At 42.6% G+C, this 18,978-nt stretch overlaps 1 protein-coding gene across 2 annotated transcripts in view; it reads left to right on the forward strand.

Annotated features, from left to right (window-relative positions):
* TOGARAM1 (TOG array regulator of axonemal microtubules 1) overlaps window positions 1–18,978 on the forward strand; it is a 44,858-nt gene that overhangs the window by 24,512 nt on the left and 1,368 nt on the right. For both annotated transcript variants that reach the window (XM_089522974.1, XM_089522976.1), the window contains exons 12-21: window positions 2,312–2,389; window positions 2,614–2,767; window positions 3,485–3,590; window positions 4,447–4,682; window positions 7,774–7,932; window positions 8,703–8,829; window positions 12,393–12,511; window positions 13,680–13,869; window positions 16,857–17,076; window positions 17,842–17,928. In XM_089522974.1, coding sequence (XP_089379100.1) covers window positions 2,312–2,389; window positions 2,614–2,767; window positions 3,485–3,590; window positions 4,447–4,682; window positions 7,774–7,932; window positions 8,703–8,829; window positions 12,393–12,511; window positions 13,680–13,869; window positions 16,857–17,076; window positions 17,842–17,928 — 1,476 coding nt within the window. The remainder of the gene's footprint in view (window positions 1–2,311; window positions 2,390–2,613; window positions 2,768–3,484; window positions 3,591–4,446; window positions 4,683–7,773; window positions 7,933–8,702; window positions 8,830–12,392; window positions 12,512–13,679; window positions 13,870–16,856; window positions 17,077–17,841; window positions 17,929–18,978) is intronic.

An 18,978-nucleotide genomic window follows, 5' to 3' on the forward strand; every position in this document is an offset into this window, starting at 1 on the left:
GCAGTACCTTACATTTCTCCGTGTTGAATTTCATTTTGTTAGCTGTGGCCCAGCTTTCTAGTCTATTCAGGTCATTTTGAATTTTGATCCGGTCCTCTGCAGTATTAGCTATTACTCCTAATTTGGTGTCATCTGCAAATTTGATAAGTATGCTCCCAATTCTGTCATCTAGGTCATTGATAAAGATGTTGAATAACACTGGCCCCAGGACAGAGCCCCACTGGACACCCCACTGGTCACTTCTCTCCAGGATGAAAAGGAGCCATTGTTGAGCACCCTTTGGGTTCGGCCGGTCAACCAATTACAGATCCATGTAACAGTTCCTTTGTCTAGCCCACATTTTACAAGCTTGTTTGCAAGAATGTCATGGGAAACCTTGTCAAAGGCCTTACTGAAATCAAGATATACTATATCCACAGCATTCCCTTCATCTACCAAGCTGGTAATTTTATCAAAGAAAGAGATTAGATTTGTCTGGCATGACTTCTTTCTCTGAAACCCATGTTGGCTTTTTGTGATTATGGAATTGCCCTCTAGATGTTCACAGACTCTTTGTTTAATTATCTGCTCTAGAATCTTTCCTGGGATTGATGTCAGACTAACTGGACGATAATTGTTCGGATCGTCTTTTTTTCCCTTTTTGAAGATGGGGACAACGTTTGCCCTCCTCCAGTCTGCTGGGACTTCTCCCGTTTTCCAGGAGTTTTCAAAGATTATTGCCAATAGCTCCGATATGACATTTGCCAGTTCTTTTAATATCCTTGGATAGAGTTCATCTGGTCCTGGAGACTTAAATTCATTTAGATTAACAAGGTGTTCCTCTACTATCTCTTTACTTATTCTGTGCTGAAATTCCCCTATTCTGTCCTCTGCTCCATTATCCTCAGGTTGAGCACCCTTTGCCTTTTCTGAGAAGACGGAGGCAAAGAAGGTGTTGAGTAATTCTGCCTTTTCTCTGTCTCCTGTTAGCATTTTGCCATCTTCTCCACGCAGTGGCCCTACCGTTTCCTTCTTCTTCCTCTTGCTGCGGACATATCCAAAAAAGCCCTTTTTATTGTTCTTAACCTCTCTAGCAAGCCTGAGTTCATTCTGCGCTTTAGCTTTTCTGACTTTACCCCTACACATGCCTGCTATTTCTTTGAATTCCTTTTTCGTGATTTCCCCCTTTTTCCATTTCTTATACATCTTCCGTTTCAAACTTAGCTCGGTTGAAAGTTCCTTAGTCATCCATCCTGGTTTCTTGAGACTTCTCCCGTTTTTCTTTCTCACTGGAACTGTTTGAATTTGTGCCTTCAGTATCTCCCTTTTGAGAAATTCCCATCCGTCCTGAACGCCTTTATCCTTTAGTACTTCTGACCATGGAATCGTCCTCAATACTTTTCTAAGTTTACTGAAATCCGCTCTCCTAAAGTCTAGAATGTGTGTGACTTAGAAGAAACCTGGTACTTGTAGTGCACTATACTGATACCTGAGCATAATCTGTCCTGCATTGCATCCGCTATGATGATTTTTGCACATCTCATATGGCATTTATCTATCCATGTTAGTATTTGTGGTGGTGTAAAAGAACAATTTAGCTTTTTGCTAAGGGGCAGCAACTCTTTTAACCTGGCACAGTCACTGTCTAATCACAGTATACATTTACTTTTAATGTTACCTCTTTTTAGCCTTAATAAACTGGTTTCCCGTCCTGGAATGAGAAAATATATCAGTCCAGCCTGTAACATAAAATATATTATAAATCCAGTGAATGCATTTAATGCAGTGGTACTCAAACTTTTTACCCTCAGGACCCCCCTTTTACATCTCCATGCAAACATCACATATTGTCATTTACACATTTATGTATATTCATTTTTTATTATTTTATAAGGAAATGGCTCTCTTCTTCCTCCTTCCTCCTTGGCTCCAAGCACTCTGCTTGCCTTTCTGTTTCCCTCCAGGAGAACAAAACCTTTGTCAAGTAGAGAAGGATGAGGAGGGATCAAGGCCTCCAGGTCTCATAGCCTCCCTCTTGAGCAACTCTCCAACCCTTGAGCAGTCCACCTTTTGAGAACCACTGATTTAATGAAGGATAAAATATTGTATTGGAGTATGGCAGCCTTTCTCAAATAGTGGGGCGGGCCCCCCAGGGGGGGCACGAGGCTCTGTTATGCAGAGGTGTACTTACAACAATTTTATAGACAAATGATACTATTTACAGCCGCGCGGGGTGTGCGAAATGTTTTCTTCTTCCTGGGGGGGGCATGACAGAAAATAATTGAGAAACACTGGAGTATGGTAATAATAAAATTTGGTCCTTTTCTTTTAGGAAATGCTGCTTTCAGTCCTATGCTGAAAAGAACACCAAGTATTAAAAGGACACAGCCATCTGTTTTGCTTGACTCAGGTAAATCTTTGTAGCTGGAAAATAAAACCATTGTGGCAGTGGATGGGGACTGTCAGAAGTCTTTCTTTTTTAGCTGGGGATTTTCGCCATCCCTTGCCTGCTGGCAACACTTGGGTCTATCAACACAGAAATTGTGTGCTCTTGTTGTGTTCTGTTCCTCGGCTTCTCTCACATCACAAAGGTCCCTTGCTTCCACTGGTGCAGCTGAATGTCTGTCCTCGCAGGGGAAATATCTCCGGGGCCACGAATACAGGTCAAGGACCGGATATTGCCTGCCATGCACAGTCCAGAGATCATGGAGCCATCAGAGCTGCGACCCTTCCCAAAGCCTGAGCTGGCTCTTTTGGAGGCACTGCGGCATCTGTCTGAGGAGGACTGGTATGTGCTGCCAAGAAAACCTTTTCTCCCTTGTTCATTTTACCACTATCCTGTATACTCTCTGGAGAAAAGCAGCTTGAATGGGTTCAGATGTATGGCTATAAAGTGGTGGGAGGGGGAGATTGTTTTCAACCAAATTATAGTTAGGTTTAAGGCAAAGGTGGGAAAAGGGCAGGACCCAGGCACTTCCCTCAATTTACTTGATTTCTAAAACACTCGTAATGGTCTCTTCATGGTTTCTAGGAGGCAAGGGGGAAGAATTTTGCCATCTTCCCCCTATCTGGCTGTTTGGTTTTGTTTCTATCATAGGTCATTTCTGTTGCTTCCCAGTTTGAAAACAGTTTTCTCTGAGCTGAAATCAGCCTGGGCATGGTAAAATCATCCCTCATGCTCCTGAGAGGTGGCATTTTGATTTTTCTTTTAAGTAAAATAATAATATTGAGCGTGTGGGGTGCTATGGGGTTTTATCTATTCAGTGCTTGTGTAAACATCATATATTTGCCCACCCGATTGAGGGGGACGGAGCAGGGTTTTCATTTTTGAATGTTATTTGTTATAAACACACATTTAATGGCTCTTTGTCTTGTGGGATAAATTAATATAACTAAAATCTTGATGAGAACTTGAGAACTTTAAGGTGAGGCTGTACTCTCATGTGTCTGAGCAGACTATTTGCACAGATTGTTTTATGTCCCAATCTTTTTTTCTTCCCCTCAGGGAGAGGAAAATTGAAGGCCTGAACTCAATCCGGTGCCTCTCCGCTTACCACCCTGACACATTGACTGCAAAGCTGCATGAGACCAGCCTAGCTGTGGTTCAAGAGGTTAAGCTTCTTTATCGAGTCTTCACTTAATGGCTTTTAGGATAGCTCCAAGGCAGTGAGATTCTTAAAATCAGCTGTTTGGCTGCTTGTGTTTTGCTCTGTTTCCAGTGTGTGCCTCATATTTACTTCTCCTCCCTTACCTAAAGCCCTCTCATGAAATGGGCTGCTTCCAAAACTTTATCTGTGAGCACATAAGGCAATTATTTTATACAATTATTTTATGCAATGTATCAGAAACAAGTAAATTGGAGACTTTATTTGACTGTTTTTATGCCTTTGGAAAGCAGGAAGACTGTCCAGACTCAAGTAAAAGACTAATTGTCCTGTGGTTTTTTGCACTGGGAAGTCAGTGCAAAATTAACCAGGAAGTCAGTTTCTTCAATGCTATTTTGAATAGAATTGCAGTAGTATTTGCTGCCAAAGATGTGTGTTCATCAGAGAGTTAGAGCTTAAGGATGAGATTTTGTGTTTAGACATCTGAGATCAGTTCCATTGGGGATACTGGTACAAATTTAAGAATTCAGGACAAGTCCTGCTGGATCAGAATAGCCATTCTTAGCTTGTAGCAGCAAACAAAACTGCAGAAATGCTTACCTGGCTTATTGTGGCATGAACTTTCCTAGGCAAGGGCCCACTTCCTTCATCAGGTGCAGAAGGTGGGACTGAAAACCAAGTTAACCAGGTGAGACATAAACAGTGTGTTATCCTTAGTACTCACCTGGTTCTCTTGTCACCCCCATACACCTATCCATATGTACGCCTCACCCTTGTTTCATGTAGCCTAAATGTTCCCGAGAAGAAAAATTACATTTTGTCAATGGTTGCTGCTGCTGATGCAGGTTTTTCTGTTTCACAGTTGAAGAATCCGCGATCTGTGGTTTCTCGAGCTGCTGTGGTTTGTTTAGGGGACTTGTTCAACTACCTGAAAAAGAGCATGGATCAAGAACTAGATAATACTGTGAAAGCCCTGCTCCACAAAGCTGGGGAATCAAACACCTTCATTAGGGAGAATGTGGACAAAGCCTTGAAAGCAATGGTCAGTAACGTGACTCCGGCACGTGCTCTCTCTTCCCTCATCAGTGGAGGCCAAAGGTAACTTTCCTGGTTGAGTGCACAGTTCCAAACCCTTGAGCTCCCATTGCTCCCCTTATGTTCCCTCCTTGGATCTGGTACTTGGGCCTCAAGGTGACCACTACACTGGATAGGTGACTATGTTGATCAGTGGGTTCAGGTTGGTAAAGCATAATTGGTCTTCTTTGTTAATTATTACACTAAAACATTGAGAAAGTGATGTGGAAAATAAAAAAATAGTAATGATTTCTTGTAAACAGGTTAAAATAAGCACCTAGCATAATGCTGCTTTCACATTATGTGGCTTTGACTTTTGGGGCTTTGGTTAATGTGTTCTCTATGATTCTGTGGTCATTTTCTGGTGGAAGCTGACCTTAGAGTTGCATTGGAGGACCTAGCGATTCCTAGAGAGAATACTTCTGTAGGCATTTGTAGGTCCTCCAGCATGATTCTCTGGAGAACCATAGATTTGCACCGGAGGATCTACTGATTCCTAGAGAGTTGTTTTCTCAGCTAGATAAAAAAAGTGTTTTTTATTTGTGGTTTTTCACTTTCACAGGAATCCTGTGCCTCTTATCCTAGTGAATGCAGGAGGCCCACTGTACATGTTACACTTCAGTTTCAAACAAAATAACTCTTTCCTGTCCGTTCTCTCAGCTCCAAAAAATCCTGTTTAGATCTCCTCCGTTATCTTCTTCTTAATTGGGCCCTATGCCACTCTGTTATTGACTGGCCCTATATGTATTTCTAAGTCTCTGCTTCTATTTCTGACTGGCCCTACCTAGCAGTTATATAGCTTAGCTTCTATTATTATTATTATTATTATTATTATTATTATTATTGTGAAGTTGAAGGCTTTCATGGCCGGCATCCATAGTTTTTTATGGGTTTTTCAGGCTATGTGGCCATGTCCTAAAAGATTTTCTTCCTGACGTTTCGCCAGCATCTGTGGCTGCCATCTTGAGAGAATACACATAGCCCGAAAAACCCACAAAAAACTATTATTATATTTATTTGAATCCCGCTCTTTTCCCAGAACTGGGACTCAGAGCGGCTTCACAACATTAAAAAACAGCACAATTAAAAACATAGAGAAACTACATTAAAAAGGAATTAAATTATTACAGTATTAAAACAGATAGTTATTAAAAGAATAAAACACATTTTAAAAAGATAAAACTATACATATAAAAAACGGTTATCTTATTTTTAAATGGTACCAACGTCCCAGCCTGTCCTTATAACAGTTCCTTAGAAGCCTCTGTGAACAGGTAGATCTTAACCTGCAGGCAGAAGGCCATCAAGGAGGGAGCCATTCTGATCTCCCTGGGCAGGGAGTTCCAGAGTCTAGGGGCAGCCCCACAGAAAAGGCCCTCTCCTCTCGCATCCCCACCAACCGTGCTTGTGATGGGGGTGGGATGAAGGGAAGGGCCTCTCCAGAGGATCTCAGAGTCCAGGCCAGTTCACACAAGGAGATACAGTCTGCCAAATAGTGTAGACCTGAGCCATTTAGGGTTAGATCCTTTTCTCTAGGTTACATCCTTTACCCCAAAGTCCCTCCCCTTAGCATCCCATCAGGTTCGATTGGCTGGCTCGGCCCAGGCTTGCCCAACTTCTCGTTTCACAGATAACACACTTGGAGATTTTGCACTGAGAGCCTTTGTGAAGCCTGCTTGATTAAAATGGAACAGTCAAATAAATCTAGATTGCAACCTAGTGGTAGCTACAGCACTTCTTTGACCACTTACCCTGAGAGTCTTTTTCTCTTTGAACATGAGCCTTCCCCTTGCTGTTTTAATTCCACTGAAAGAAAGGTGATGTGCATAGGAGGGTTTTTTTGACAGAAAGTACCGTTAAGGTGTTTCTGTAAGCAGCCTCAGGAGCCATCTTTGCTAGAATGGCAGGGTCTTAGGTGCAGCTTCCATGTGCAAACTTTATTATTAGACTTTTAGCTGTACTTTTAGTCACTTTGGGTCCTGTGTCAGGAGGAAGATGGGATATAAAATCAGTCAGTCAGTGGACAAGTCTTCTAGTGCATCACACATATGAATGCTTCCCCTCTCCTTTTTTTTGCATGTATGTGTGTGTTTATGTGAATGGCTGCATGCATGCGTGCTCTGGAATGCAAATGTAACATGTTCCAAGGCTGCCAACAACCAGATACAACAAATACTGTAGGAGTGAATTCTTGCAAAACCCAATTATTTGTCATATTTAAGGTATAGTCCTCAATTAATCCAGCAGCTCTTAACTGTTGAGGTTTTGCTTTGCTGTAGCAAAACATGTATAAGACAGAAATGTGAGACACTGGCTGATTTCTTTTGCCCTCTTTTTAAGCTGCCTCTTTCCTAATTAATATTAAATTCCCCTTTTGCTTGTGCATAGAAACTGTGACTGTTGTTGTTGTAAAATATTTTTATCCCACTCTATGTAAAGATCTCAGGACAGCATACTATAAAATCAACTTGAACACAGTGTTTTAGAAAGCACGGTTTTTATGCTAGAAGCATAATAAACAGATTAGTAGTTAATAAGACAAAACTGATTTAAGTAGTTTCAAATGATTTAAAGCCATGTACATGTGTCCATTCCACCTTCATTTAGGACTTCTGCGTATGAAAAGATTGTTTTTCCATGCAAAGGTTGGTCTAGACCACATTTTTCCAACCAGAGTTGCCTGGAGCACTAGGTTTCCTTAAGAAGTCAGAGTTTGTGCAAGAGATTGTGGTTAAAAAAAGAAAGCCACAGTTTTTAGCTATAGATACAGGAATTTTTATACATGAGACCTATTAATTTTAATGCAGGGGTTCCCTGAGACCTGAGTTATTTTAAGGGTTCCTCCTGTGTAAAAAAAAAAAAAGAGTTGCTGGTCCAGGGGCTTGTTGCTTTCACAATCCTGTTTTCTGGCATGGATTGCATTCTCTGAATGGAGGAGAGTTGAGGTTTGCTGTGCCACAGTTGGCTGAATCCATTCCTTTTAGCACCATTATATGAATCCCATGCTGCTGTTTTCACTGTTTTGGGGGTATAAAGGAGTGCATTCAGCATCCCTGTTAGGAGTAGTTGAGGGAATAATTCACATAACGTGTACCCTCACCCTCACTCTTGCCAGCCACTTGAACACAACAGTGAGAAGATGCACAGCCCAGCACCTATCAGACATTGTGGAACACATGGGACCGGGACGCATTTTGTCTGGTATTAAGGACGTGACGGACAAGATTTTGTCTGCTGTGGCCAAGTTTGTCCAAGATGGATCACAAGAAACAAGGTAAGCTCTTGTGAAGCGTGGGATGGTTGGGGGCTTGAATCTCAGGAAAGAGAAGGTGTGAGGATTCTGAAAGCATTGGCTTTTGTGAGATCCTGCATTTCTGGCCTCATGCTTAATGACACATCAGGATAGCATGGGAGACACAGCAGAAGGATCAACAGCAAAGAAACTTGAAGAAGCCCAAACTGCACACATTCAGCTCCCAGAGCTGAAAACTCTCAGTATATGTTTTAGAAGATCTAAACATCTTCACATCCTGCAGATGATTCTGAGGCAGACTCTCATTAGAAGCTCAGAGAGGAAGGATTTAATGTATGTAAGCTGACACAAGCATTGCTGTGGGGCTGGCCTACGTAAAGGGCTTCCTGCCTTTTGGTGGGCTGCTGTTCCCATTTACAGCAGGGTTGGGACTATGTGGCCCTTCTCATGTTGTTGGACCAACATTCCTCATCGTTTGCTATTTGCTGGCTAAGGAAATTGGAGTCACCCCAACTTCTGGAAAGCTACCTGATTCCCATTCCTGACTTGGGGATTTCTGTGTTAGCTTTTAAAACTTATATTCTATGGGATAGAAAGTGACATTCTGGGAATCTGACTCAGCTCAGGTTTTCAAGGACAGTAGTGGTTTCCTAAAATTAAAAAGCCAAACTTTCACTGTGTGTGTGTGTGTGTGTGCATGTTTTAAAAAGAATGTTTCCTAATGGATAAGCATTAGGTTGGACTGTGGTTTGGGGGAATAAATCAACCAAACCAATTGTTGGTGCTTGCAGGTACTACGGGAGGAAGATGCTCTTCATTCTGATGACACACGCTGACTTTGATAAGATGCTTGAAAAGAATGTGCTGCCAAAGGACTTGCCTTATGTTAAGGAGACAGTGAACAACCTCCGCCAGAAGGTATGCAACAGAGATCTCTCTGAACATGGTCTTTCTCATGTCCCCCTCCCTGCCCTCCAAGGCTTACCTGGTGTGCTGACATTATGAGTTTTTGGAGCAAGATTTATAAGCAGGGTTGGGTGTTTTAAATCAAATGACTTTAAAAATAACAATCCCCCCACTCCTGGTTTTTAAACGTGAGTATTCATTTTTTAAAAAAAGGATGGCTGTCATTACTATTTTCCATTCCTATTACTGGAAAGACAACAACAGTTTGAGTTTAAACATTTTCACATCTTGAACTGTTTGTTGGCAATTGTTTGTAGTTAGATCAGCATCCAGTGCCAGTTGTTGCACCTTATTCGCTTATTCAAATAGATCCCGGTCATGTAACGCTCCCCCCACGGTCAGATACAAGTGAAGACTCTGCCCACTGTTATTTTATTATTGTAGTATTGTTTTTAAATTTTTATTGTCTTTAATTTTAATAGATGGAATTGTTTAATCCTTTTTAAGGGGGGGGAATTGTGTATATTGTATTTTTTAAAGGTTGTACGCCGCTTTGATTGTGGAAACAAAAAGCGGGATATAAATTAAAGTTTTATTTTATTTTATTATTTATTATTTTATAGTGCAAGAAATACCATTCAGAAGCAAATGCTTCAATTAACATAAGTCCAGTCAAAATAACTTGCTTTGAAAGAGCAGTATTTAAAGAACAATTATTATTTAAGCTTGGGACCATAAGATCTGAAATACATTTTGGTACTTAATTATCTGATTTAGTCCTATATTGGTGGAGTCCAACACATTAATGTAAAACAACAACAACAACATAAAAATGATTTACAGTAAATAAAAAAAACCTTTTTCTTCTTTTGATTTCATGTTATGATATCAGTGAAAGGGAAGTAAGATGTATTTTAGTCTTCAGGGGTTTAACACAATTGCCCATCTAGAATTCCTTTACGTACGCACTCATCCAATTGGCGGGAGAGTCAGCCAAACAATTTGTCTAGTGATGTCTGTCCCTTTGTTGTCAGCTAGTTGTTGGCTACAGAGGAGTCCTGGTGATGCAGTGGTTAAATGCTGGTCCTGCAGCCACAACATTGTGAGTTTGATCCCAGGGCTCCAAGGTTGACTCAGCCTTGCGTCCTGTAGGTCACTAAAATGAGTACCCAGCTTGTTGGGGGCAATTGGCTTAAAGGTTGTAAACCACCTAGAGAGTGCTGAGTTCACTATTAAGCGGTATAGAAATGAACTTGCTATTGCTATAAAGCTCTCCTTTCTCACACCTCTCCATCCTGCCCAATTAGAGGCTATCCAGTCTATATTTTAAAGCCTAAACAAGTTAGAGCACCTGTAAGTAGTTAAAATGAAATATTCTTCTTGCATACTAGAATTGAAAATAGAATAGCCAATAGAGAAATTGATAGTCTTCCCAGACTGGCTTTTCAGAGATACTAAAGGCACCAGGTCCTCTCTCATTTTGGAAACTACTGGGATGGGAGACCACCAGTGAATACCAAGAGGCTCTATTTCAAGGGCGAAACTGGCAAAACCACCTCTGAGGATTCCTCATCTAAGAAAATTGTAAAGTTCATGGGGTTGCCATAAGTCGACACGCGAATTGAAATCACATCTGCATCCACACAATGTGTAATTCATCATTTCACTTCCATTTCTTTCTCTTCACAACAGGAAAAGTTTTTAGTTTGGTTATTTACAGAGAGTGCAGAAGTAGCTGCCAGTAATAATGTGGAGAATAGTTTGCAGTGTAAACAGATCCCTGCCCCAGCAGAGATGACAGTGTATTGTTTGGCACATGAGAGAGAAGAGACAACAAGGAGAGGAGACAGGGAGAAGAGAGTATGGGACATATTTCTATCAATAGGGAACCTGAAGGCACACACAAAGCTCTGGGCAGTCTCTGACTTGTAAGCCATGCATTAATCCACTCGATTATGAGCAGGCCTTAGCCTTTCCCCCTTACTCTGAGAAGACTGCTTCCTACTAAAAGCACAGTCCCAGTGATCACAGAGAATCTCTTTCGTAAGTAGGCATTTTGCAGAAGCTGCTTTTATTGTTATTCTCAGCTTCTGATGACTCTCTGGGTGAGAGATTTCCTAGAGAAAGCCTGTTACGAACAGCCCTGCTCAGGTCTCGGAAGCTCAAGGCTTTCTGGGTTTCTTCAGGGAAGCAGTCCATTCTGCAATGAGCGCTGCTTCTCTTTCTGCTCTCTTGGACCACTGCCCTCACCATCACTGTCCTCTCCTCTCCTGATTGCTCTTCTTGATTGCTTGATTTAATTTATAATCTTACCTTTCTTTCAGCACAGGTCCCAGGTAGCTCACAAGAAGTTAAAAATAGGTACCTGGTTTTTTGTTTTAAAAAATTCTCTTAATACAAAATTTAAAAACTCATTAGTTCTATTAAAAATAGACAAATAAAGCAGTTTAAAACAATAAAAAAATAAGAGCAGAGCAAATTCCGTTGAAAGATTCTTCTGTCACATGAATTAAAAGCCAGGGGCCTAATTAAATAAAAATAAAAAGGGAACAAACAGGTGGCCAGCCAAGCCTCCGGTGGAAGGGAGCTCCACTTCGGAGGCAGTTTCCCATTCCTCTCTGAACAAGCCTGTGATGGCAATGGGACCAAGAGAAAGCCCTTCACAAAAGTCTTGTAACTCAGGCTGGCTCATAGAGAGAAGTGTAAAGCCAGACATGGCTTTGAACCAACTGGGAATCTCACCTGTCATTGTCTGAAGTCAGATGGGGGCCAGTCATGTGTTGGCAGTACCCTCTCTCCTGCAGGTGTGCAGTAACAAAAACAAACTAGGTTGAAACAGAGGTGCCAACATTCAGCGCTGTATGTGGTGCTTGACTGCAAGAGTATCTCACAAACAGCAGAGTGCAGAAGCACAAACCTGTGTGTAGTATTTGGCAACCAGGCACTGACCAACCTGAAATAAGGCACAGACACGGTTGACTTCTTCCAAAGTCCATGGAGGCTGTTACTTCCTGTTGCAGTATGTACAACAAAAGCTATACTGTCTGTTGTATTTACAATCCACACTCACCAAACCAACACACCTACTCCTCTCTCCAATCCACTATCCTCAACCCACACCTGCTCTGGGTTTCAGAGTCCTTATATACACAACTAATTTCAAAGGAATGGGACCTGGTGTTTTCCCCATTTACAGCCATATAATTATTTTTATATTTCCATAAAGGGAAATTTAACTCAACATCATGTGGGTCAAATCCAGTCTTAGAACAGCAAAGGAGAATGCTTAGACATTTTCCCTTATGTGTTGAATTTCAAGTGGTGAGGTTTCCCACGAACATAACTGTTTATGTTGGATTCACTCTAAGTTTTCTCTTCCTCAGAATTGTCTTCATTTGGGTTTTTCTTACATCCTTTCTCCTCACCTTTTGCAAACTTTATGTCAAGTTTGGGAGGGAAGATTCCTTCTTTCATAATTACGGTTATCTTTCCTGAAGGGCGCTAAGTTATGTGAAAATGCAATATAAAGAGAAGCAAGATGTGAATCTTTTCCTGTCCTTGTGATGCAATTTCAGGGCCTCGGTGAGATGCCGATAGTCACTCCTTCGGCCAAAGGAAGGCGTTCTCACAATGGGAACATGGACAGTTCGAGGTCAACCTCAGTGTCGCGAGAAGTGCTCCATGCGGGTGACAGGTATTGCTATGTCCTCTGATTTCAAAACTAGCTAGTGAAGTTTGCATGGACTAAAAGGCTGAGAAGGTGGTGTCTGCTTTACATGCCCTTGGAGTTCTGAATAGATTGAATTGGGTTCGTGTTTGCAGAATTGAATTGGGTTCGTGTTTGCAGAATAATACACTATGCTAGAGCATGTGAGAATCCATATAATTAATCTGCAAAATAAAATAATTTTGCTGTTTAACCTGGTTGTAGGGCTGTAGAAATTTAAATCATTTTTTTCTCTGTTAAACTAGTAAAGCACCAGCCTTTGACTTAAGAAAAATCACCACAGGATGAAAAGGACTTCTGGAAACTATTACTGCCCTGAACAAAACAAATGGAGTTGCATCCAGAGTGGCAGCTTTCTACAAATATAGCTTCTTGAGTTAGTCAAGTTTTCTGTGTGACTCCTGACCAATTTCAGGATATATTGGGAAAAGAGACAACCCAGTCTAACATGTAAATTTGGACAGAGCTTTCTAGATTTGAGGCTACTATCTAACTACCTGTATCTAGATTCTCTTGCCAGTAATAATTATTGTGCCGATTTCTGAGCAAGAGTAGTCTTTCTTTAAGCTGAGGATGTGTTTACATCCCTTCTTTCTGTTATCTGATGAAATGCCTTCTATTCTACCTAAAGCTTTTGTCAGGCTCCTTAAACTGATGTCCTCCAGATGTTTTAGATAAGTGCTTCTAAGTCTGTGGTCCTCCAGATGTTTTGGATTTCAACTCCTATAGTACATAACATTCAGGAATTGTGGAAGATAAAATCCCCAACCCTGAGAACTGCTGTTTTGGATAGCAAAACCTCTTTATCTGATCTAATGTCCAGTGCGCAGGAATGATGAGGTTGTAGTCCAAAGCATCTTTAAGGTAATAGGTTCACAAGTCTGCCTTATGCACATGTTTCTAGGATAGTTGTTCTACTATTTGGTTTTTAAAATTTTTATTTTAGTCCTTTGAGTGTTAAAAGGCTCTCGTGTTCTTTCTGCTGTAACAGTCTGACATAGCTACCCCTCCGGGTGCTCTTAGACAATGTTCCTTTGCTGACGTTATTACCATGGTTCAGTATCATATAGCAGTAGTGAAGTTCCATGGGTAGACCATACAGTAGCAAAATATTCTATAATTTATTTCTCAACAGGGAGATCAGAGAAGGACATGAAATTTCAAGGAAACCCGCTCCTCGTAATGCCTTGGAAAGTGCAGAATATGTGAAGGTTTTAACAACTTTACTGAATGCAAAAGACTTCCGGGATCGAATTAATGGAATTAAACAACTGTTGGCAGATACAGAGAGTAACCAAGACCTTGTTGTTGCCAACATTGTGAAGGTAACATGATACAGGACTTGTGTGTGTGTATGTGCCTCAGTATCCTCATGGGAAGCAACATGGGTCAGAAACTATGAGAAATAAACCAGAAAGTATGCTGGCTACTTGACATAATAGAAGGTTACTATATAAAGAAAGGAAGAGCCAACCTGCCCTTGTAGTGTGATCCACCGTTGCCTCTGGAGGGAGTGAGGATCCTTGCTCTGGATCCATTGAGCCTGTTTTGGTCTGCTCTGGCTGACAGCAGCACTCCCAGCTCTTGGCCAGAGAGGCCTTTCCAGCCCTGTTGGGGAACGGGGTGGCAGGGATCCGACATGGCCTTTACCTCCTCTCACCCTTATGTGGAAGTACAGAGCAAAAAAGCCTGCTTGCAAAGAAGCCTGCATTTCTTGAGGTCATAGGATAGAAACATACTCATGGAGTTGGAAGGGCCCCATTCTGCCACCCAGGAATACAGAATTATAGACTTCCTGCAATATTCCCATCCAACCTCGGCTTGAGGACTTCCAAAGAAGGAGCATCCTACACCCACCTTCTGAAGCAGCCCATATTCCACTTGCAGGCAGCTCTTACTGTCAAGTTTTTCCTAATGTTTAGGTGAAATCTCTTTTCTTGTAACTGGAATCTGTTGGTTCATGGCCTAGTAGTCTCCGAAGCAACAGAAAACAAGATCAATCCCAACTTCTACAAGACATCCTTTCATACACTTAAAGATAGGTGTCACGGGTCCTTGACATCTGATAGCTGCATACGAAATGGACTGACAGAAAAACACAAGGTTTGATAGCCCTTTGGTGGTTCTTCCACTCCATACTAAAAAGGGAACCATCCCCTGGTGAAAGGCAAGAGTACAATCTGTCCTGCAAGCACTGACCTGGCTAGGATAAGCCTCTTCTCATGCTCCATTCAGGATTTGGGTCAGACTTAACAGGTGGAACTAAGGTCTGCTTTCCTTCCTCTTTGCTCCCCTGGCCTACAGCTCCTTTGCCTCTAGGAGTCTCATAGTCTGGCATTCCCTGACCTAGCCTGGTTTACCTGTTTGTAAGCCACCCCCTAGATTTGGGCCTTCTTCCTGAGCCCCAAGAGCTCTCTTGAGAACCTGGAACACCCCAGTCTTTCCAATCTCAGAACCCTCTGTAAATTTCCCATTTTAATGATTTAGCGCAGTGGTTCCCAACCTGTGGGTCAGGACCCCTTTGGGGGTCGAATGATGCTTTCATGGGGGTCGCCTGAGAGCATTGGAAAACAACTATTTAATTACAGTTAATGAAGCAGCAATGAAAATAATTTCATGGGTTTGGGTCACCACAACATGAGGAACTGTATTAAAGGGTCACGGCATTAGGAAGGTTGGGAACCACTGATTTAGCGCAATGTGAAATGAGCCAGGTGAAATTAGAAGATTTTCTTTCTTTCTTTTTTAAAATAGTTGCTGTTTGTTATCCTTGTCTTTTGTCTAATACTCCTTACACGAATGATAAGTGTCTCTGAGAATGAAATCCAGTGTGGGATTGGACTGCCAAATCTATTCTCCCAAATTGATTTTGGAGGGATGTGCCCTCTGGATCAGAGTTTGAGAGTCCTGGGGGAAGGGGGAACACCATCCTGCCCCGTTTGACTGACAAATGCAGCTCTAATAGCAGGACTTTGGGCTCTTTGGAGTTTAAAAACTCTTTGGAGGTTTTTAAACAGAGGCCGGATGGCCATCTGTCGAGAGCGCTTTGACTGTGATTTCCTGCATGGCAGATGGGGGTAGGACTGGATACCCCTGAGGTCTCTTCCAGCTCTATGATTCTATGACTTTACTCAGCCCTGTTCCCTTGACTGACTAGGTCTTTTGTAGTGGATGTGTTTCTTTAATTTGCAGTTCATAATCTTTCCTTGAGTGTAGCCACATTGCAGAATTACTGTATATACTCCTGTATAAGTCTAGAAATTTTAGTCAAAAAATTGACCCCCAAAACATAGGTCGACTTACCCTCAGGTTGGTGTAAGTACTATACTTTAACTCTTATTAAAAAGGAAACCATCCCCTGGTGAAAGGCAAGAGTGCAATCTGTCCTGGAAGCACTGAGCTCCCTCTACTCTCTTCTGTCCAGCCTTTAGTGTGAGCCAAAACAGTTCTGCCTGCCAGAATTTTGTAGGTTCTTTGGCATTGTTTTCCCTTGTTCCATCATTTAGGTCTTTTATTGTATGAACCTCAGTTTTACCTTTGACTTATCCAAGGGTCATATCAAAATCCAGAATTTTGCCCCCAAAACCTGCCCTCAACTTATACATGAGGCCAACTTACAGTTGAGTATATACACTGAAGCAGTTTGACACCACTTTAACTACCATGACCCTATCCTACAGTTTCCTGGGTCTTGTAGTCTAGTGAGGCACCAGCTCTCTGACTGACCAGGTTGAATACCTCACCAAACTACAAATCCCAGGGTTCTGTAGGATAGGGTCATGGCCGTTAAAGTGGAATCAAACTGCTTTCATTCTACACCCTTAGTTTTACCCTCCCAGCAATTCCCTTTGTCCAGTATTCCTGTTTTACAGAGAGAGAATTGGGGTCTTCCTGAGTATGCCCTGGATTCCCTTCCCAGACTCTGGGGTTCTTGCCCTAGAAATTGAGGCAGTGGGCCACTGGATCAGGCCTTTCTCCCCCGTGGCTAGCAGGAGCAATCTCTTCTGGACCAGTTTGGGGCTGAACATGCAACTGACTTCTATTTTTCAGTGCAGGGTTCTCTTGGGGTGTAGTATTTCTCTTTGCTTGCTTGCTTTTTCTGGGATGTTTTCATATTGGCTCCTGCTGTGAATGAGATTTGCTGCAATTTGCTATTGGGGATAGATTTTTTTTCTTTGGAAGGCCCACTTTTCTGGGGTGTTTGGAGGCTGAACGGGGAGCCCCAAAGCCCCTGGTGGCCTCATACAAGGAAAGAATATGTACATTTCCATGAAGAAACAGCTCCCCTAACTGTGGCTGCCTGTTTGCTCAGATCTTCGACGCCTTCAAGTCTCGCTTGCACGACTCAAACAGCAAAGTCAACCAGGTGGCCCTGGAGACCATGCACCGGCTGGTTCCTCTGCTGAAAGAGAAGCTCTCCCCTGTCATCAATATGCTGATTCCTGCCCTGGTCGACAACAACCTGAACTCCAAGAACCCGGGGATTTACGCAGCTGCCACCAGCGTTATCCAAGCACTTTGCCAGCACTTAGGTGAGGAGACTTTTCTCAGAGGAGGGAAAGGGCTGGAAAAGGAATTCCTTGCTCATAGGAGGCCGTGCCCCCAGGGAAATGGTTTTCCTTTGCCATCCCTCAGTCAGACCTCTGTTAATGCAACACTGGCACGCTCCTGCTTGCTTCTGTGCTGCGAGAGGGAGCGTGGTGCTCCAGACAACCCTTTTTATATATGGTGTCTGGATTATGGCCAGTTTTGAAGCTGCACACTGTGAAGGGGGGGGGGGGGAACACTGAAAACTTTGTTGAGTAATTTTTCCCCTTCGGGGGGAGGAGTTGTTGAGACTAGGATTCCAGAGGCCTGTGGTGTAATGTAATGGGATACTAAAACTGAAGCAGGACTGAGGGACCCATAAGTGGCATGAAGCCCCTGCATCCCACTTTTGTATCTCTCAAAAGATCCCTAAATCTCCCTGAAGCTGTGGGAGGGTTTTCTTTTTTAAAAATGGGCTGCATGGTTTCAGCCCCTAAATGCAAATGGGGCAGTTCAGCTTGTTCACTCTGACAGCTGGCTGAAAGTGGAGTCCAGAAGTGGCATGGCATCACTCCTGTCCCTCAGACTGGCACCAGTGTGGCCTTACAGGAGGTTAAAGAGCAGCAGCTTGGCCCCTTCCGCCATCCCTACTCTACAAACAAAGTCTCATCCTCACCATTTTGCATCAAAGACAGTTTGTAGATTCCTGGACAAATCAATGGAAGGACATCATGTTTGTTGACTTGTGTCCCTTTTCCCTCTGCATCTAGACAATTACCTGCTTCTCCAGCCATTCTGCACGAAGGCTCAGTTTCTGAATGGAAAAGCCAAGCAAGATATCACTGAAAAACTTGCTGGTAAGGATCTGAGAGGCTCTGCTTCTCCTCCCCTGGCTTTCTCCCCATGGAAGCTGCTAACCCAGGGCATCTTGATCCTGACTGACCTGACCAACTTGCATCTCTCTCTCCTATTGCTAACACTGATGCTCCTATCCTAACTTTGTAGCTGACCAGTTTGTACCATAGACTCAAATCTCTGTCTCACTTACAGCACCCTTTTAAAAACCTCATTCACCCAGTCAGTCGGCAGTCCCTCCCAGCATCCTACTCCCTCTCCTCGCTGCCCAATGGATCATTCTTTATAACATCTGCTACACATGGCACACTTAACTACACTTTGCCTTAATTTGTCTAATAAATGCAACCTTTTCTACACAAGTTCAGAACATTTCAGTGGTGGTTTACTCTAAGGTGCATAGGCAGATGGTCTTTTGCTCTTCTGCTACCACAAATTATGCAGTCAAGTTTCCCAGATTTGGGGAAATTGCAGGAGTCAGCACAGCTAAAAAGGGCAATGCTATTTTAGGCTGCATCAATAGAAGTATAGTGTCTAGATCAAGGGAAGTAATAGTGCCACTCTATTCTGCTTTGGCCAGGCCTCACCTGGAATAATAGTGTCCAGTTCTGGGCACCACAATTCAATAAGGATGTTGAGAAACTGGAGCGTGTCCAAAGGAGCTCCACCAAAATGGTGGAAGGTCTGGAAGCCATAAAGCCCTATGAGGAGAGACTTGGGGAGCTGGGGGTGTTTAGCCTGGAGAAGAGAAGGTTAAGAGGTGATATGATAGCCCTGTTTAAGTATTTGAAGGAATGCCATATTTAGGAGGGAGCAAGCTTGTTTTCTGCTGCTTCAGAGACTAGAACATGGAAGAATGGGTGCAAGCCCCAGGAAAAGAGGTTCCACCTCAACATTAGGAGGAACTTCCTGACAGTAAGGGCTGTTTGACAATGGAACATATTCCTTTGCAAAGTCTCCCTCCTTAGAGGTCTTTTAACAGAAGCTGGATGGCCATCTGTCAGGGATGCTTTGATTGTGATTTCCTGCATGGCAGAATGGGAGTGGACTGG

This window comes from Sceloporus occidentalis, unplaced genomic scaffold (assembly GCF_023333645.1).
Source record: "Sceloporus occidentalis isolate IW3139 unplaced genomic scaffold, rSceOcc1.0.p SCAF_4, whole genome shotgun sequence".
In the NCBI taxonomy this organism is placed as follows: Eukaryota; Metazoa; Chordata; class Lepidosauria; order Squamata; family Phrynosomatidae; genus Sceloporus; species Sceloporus occidentalis.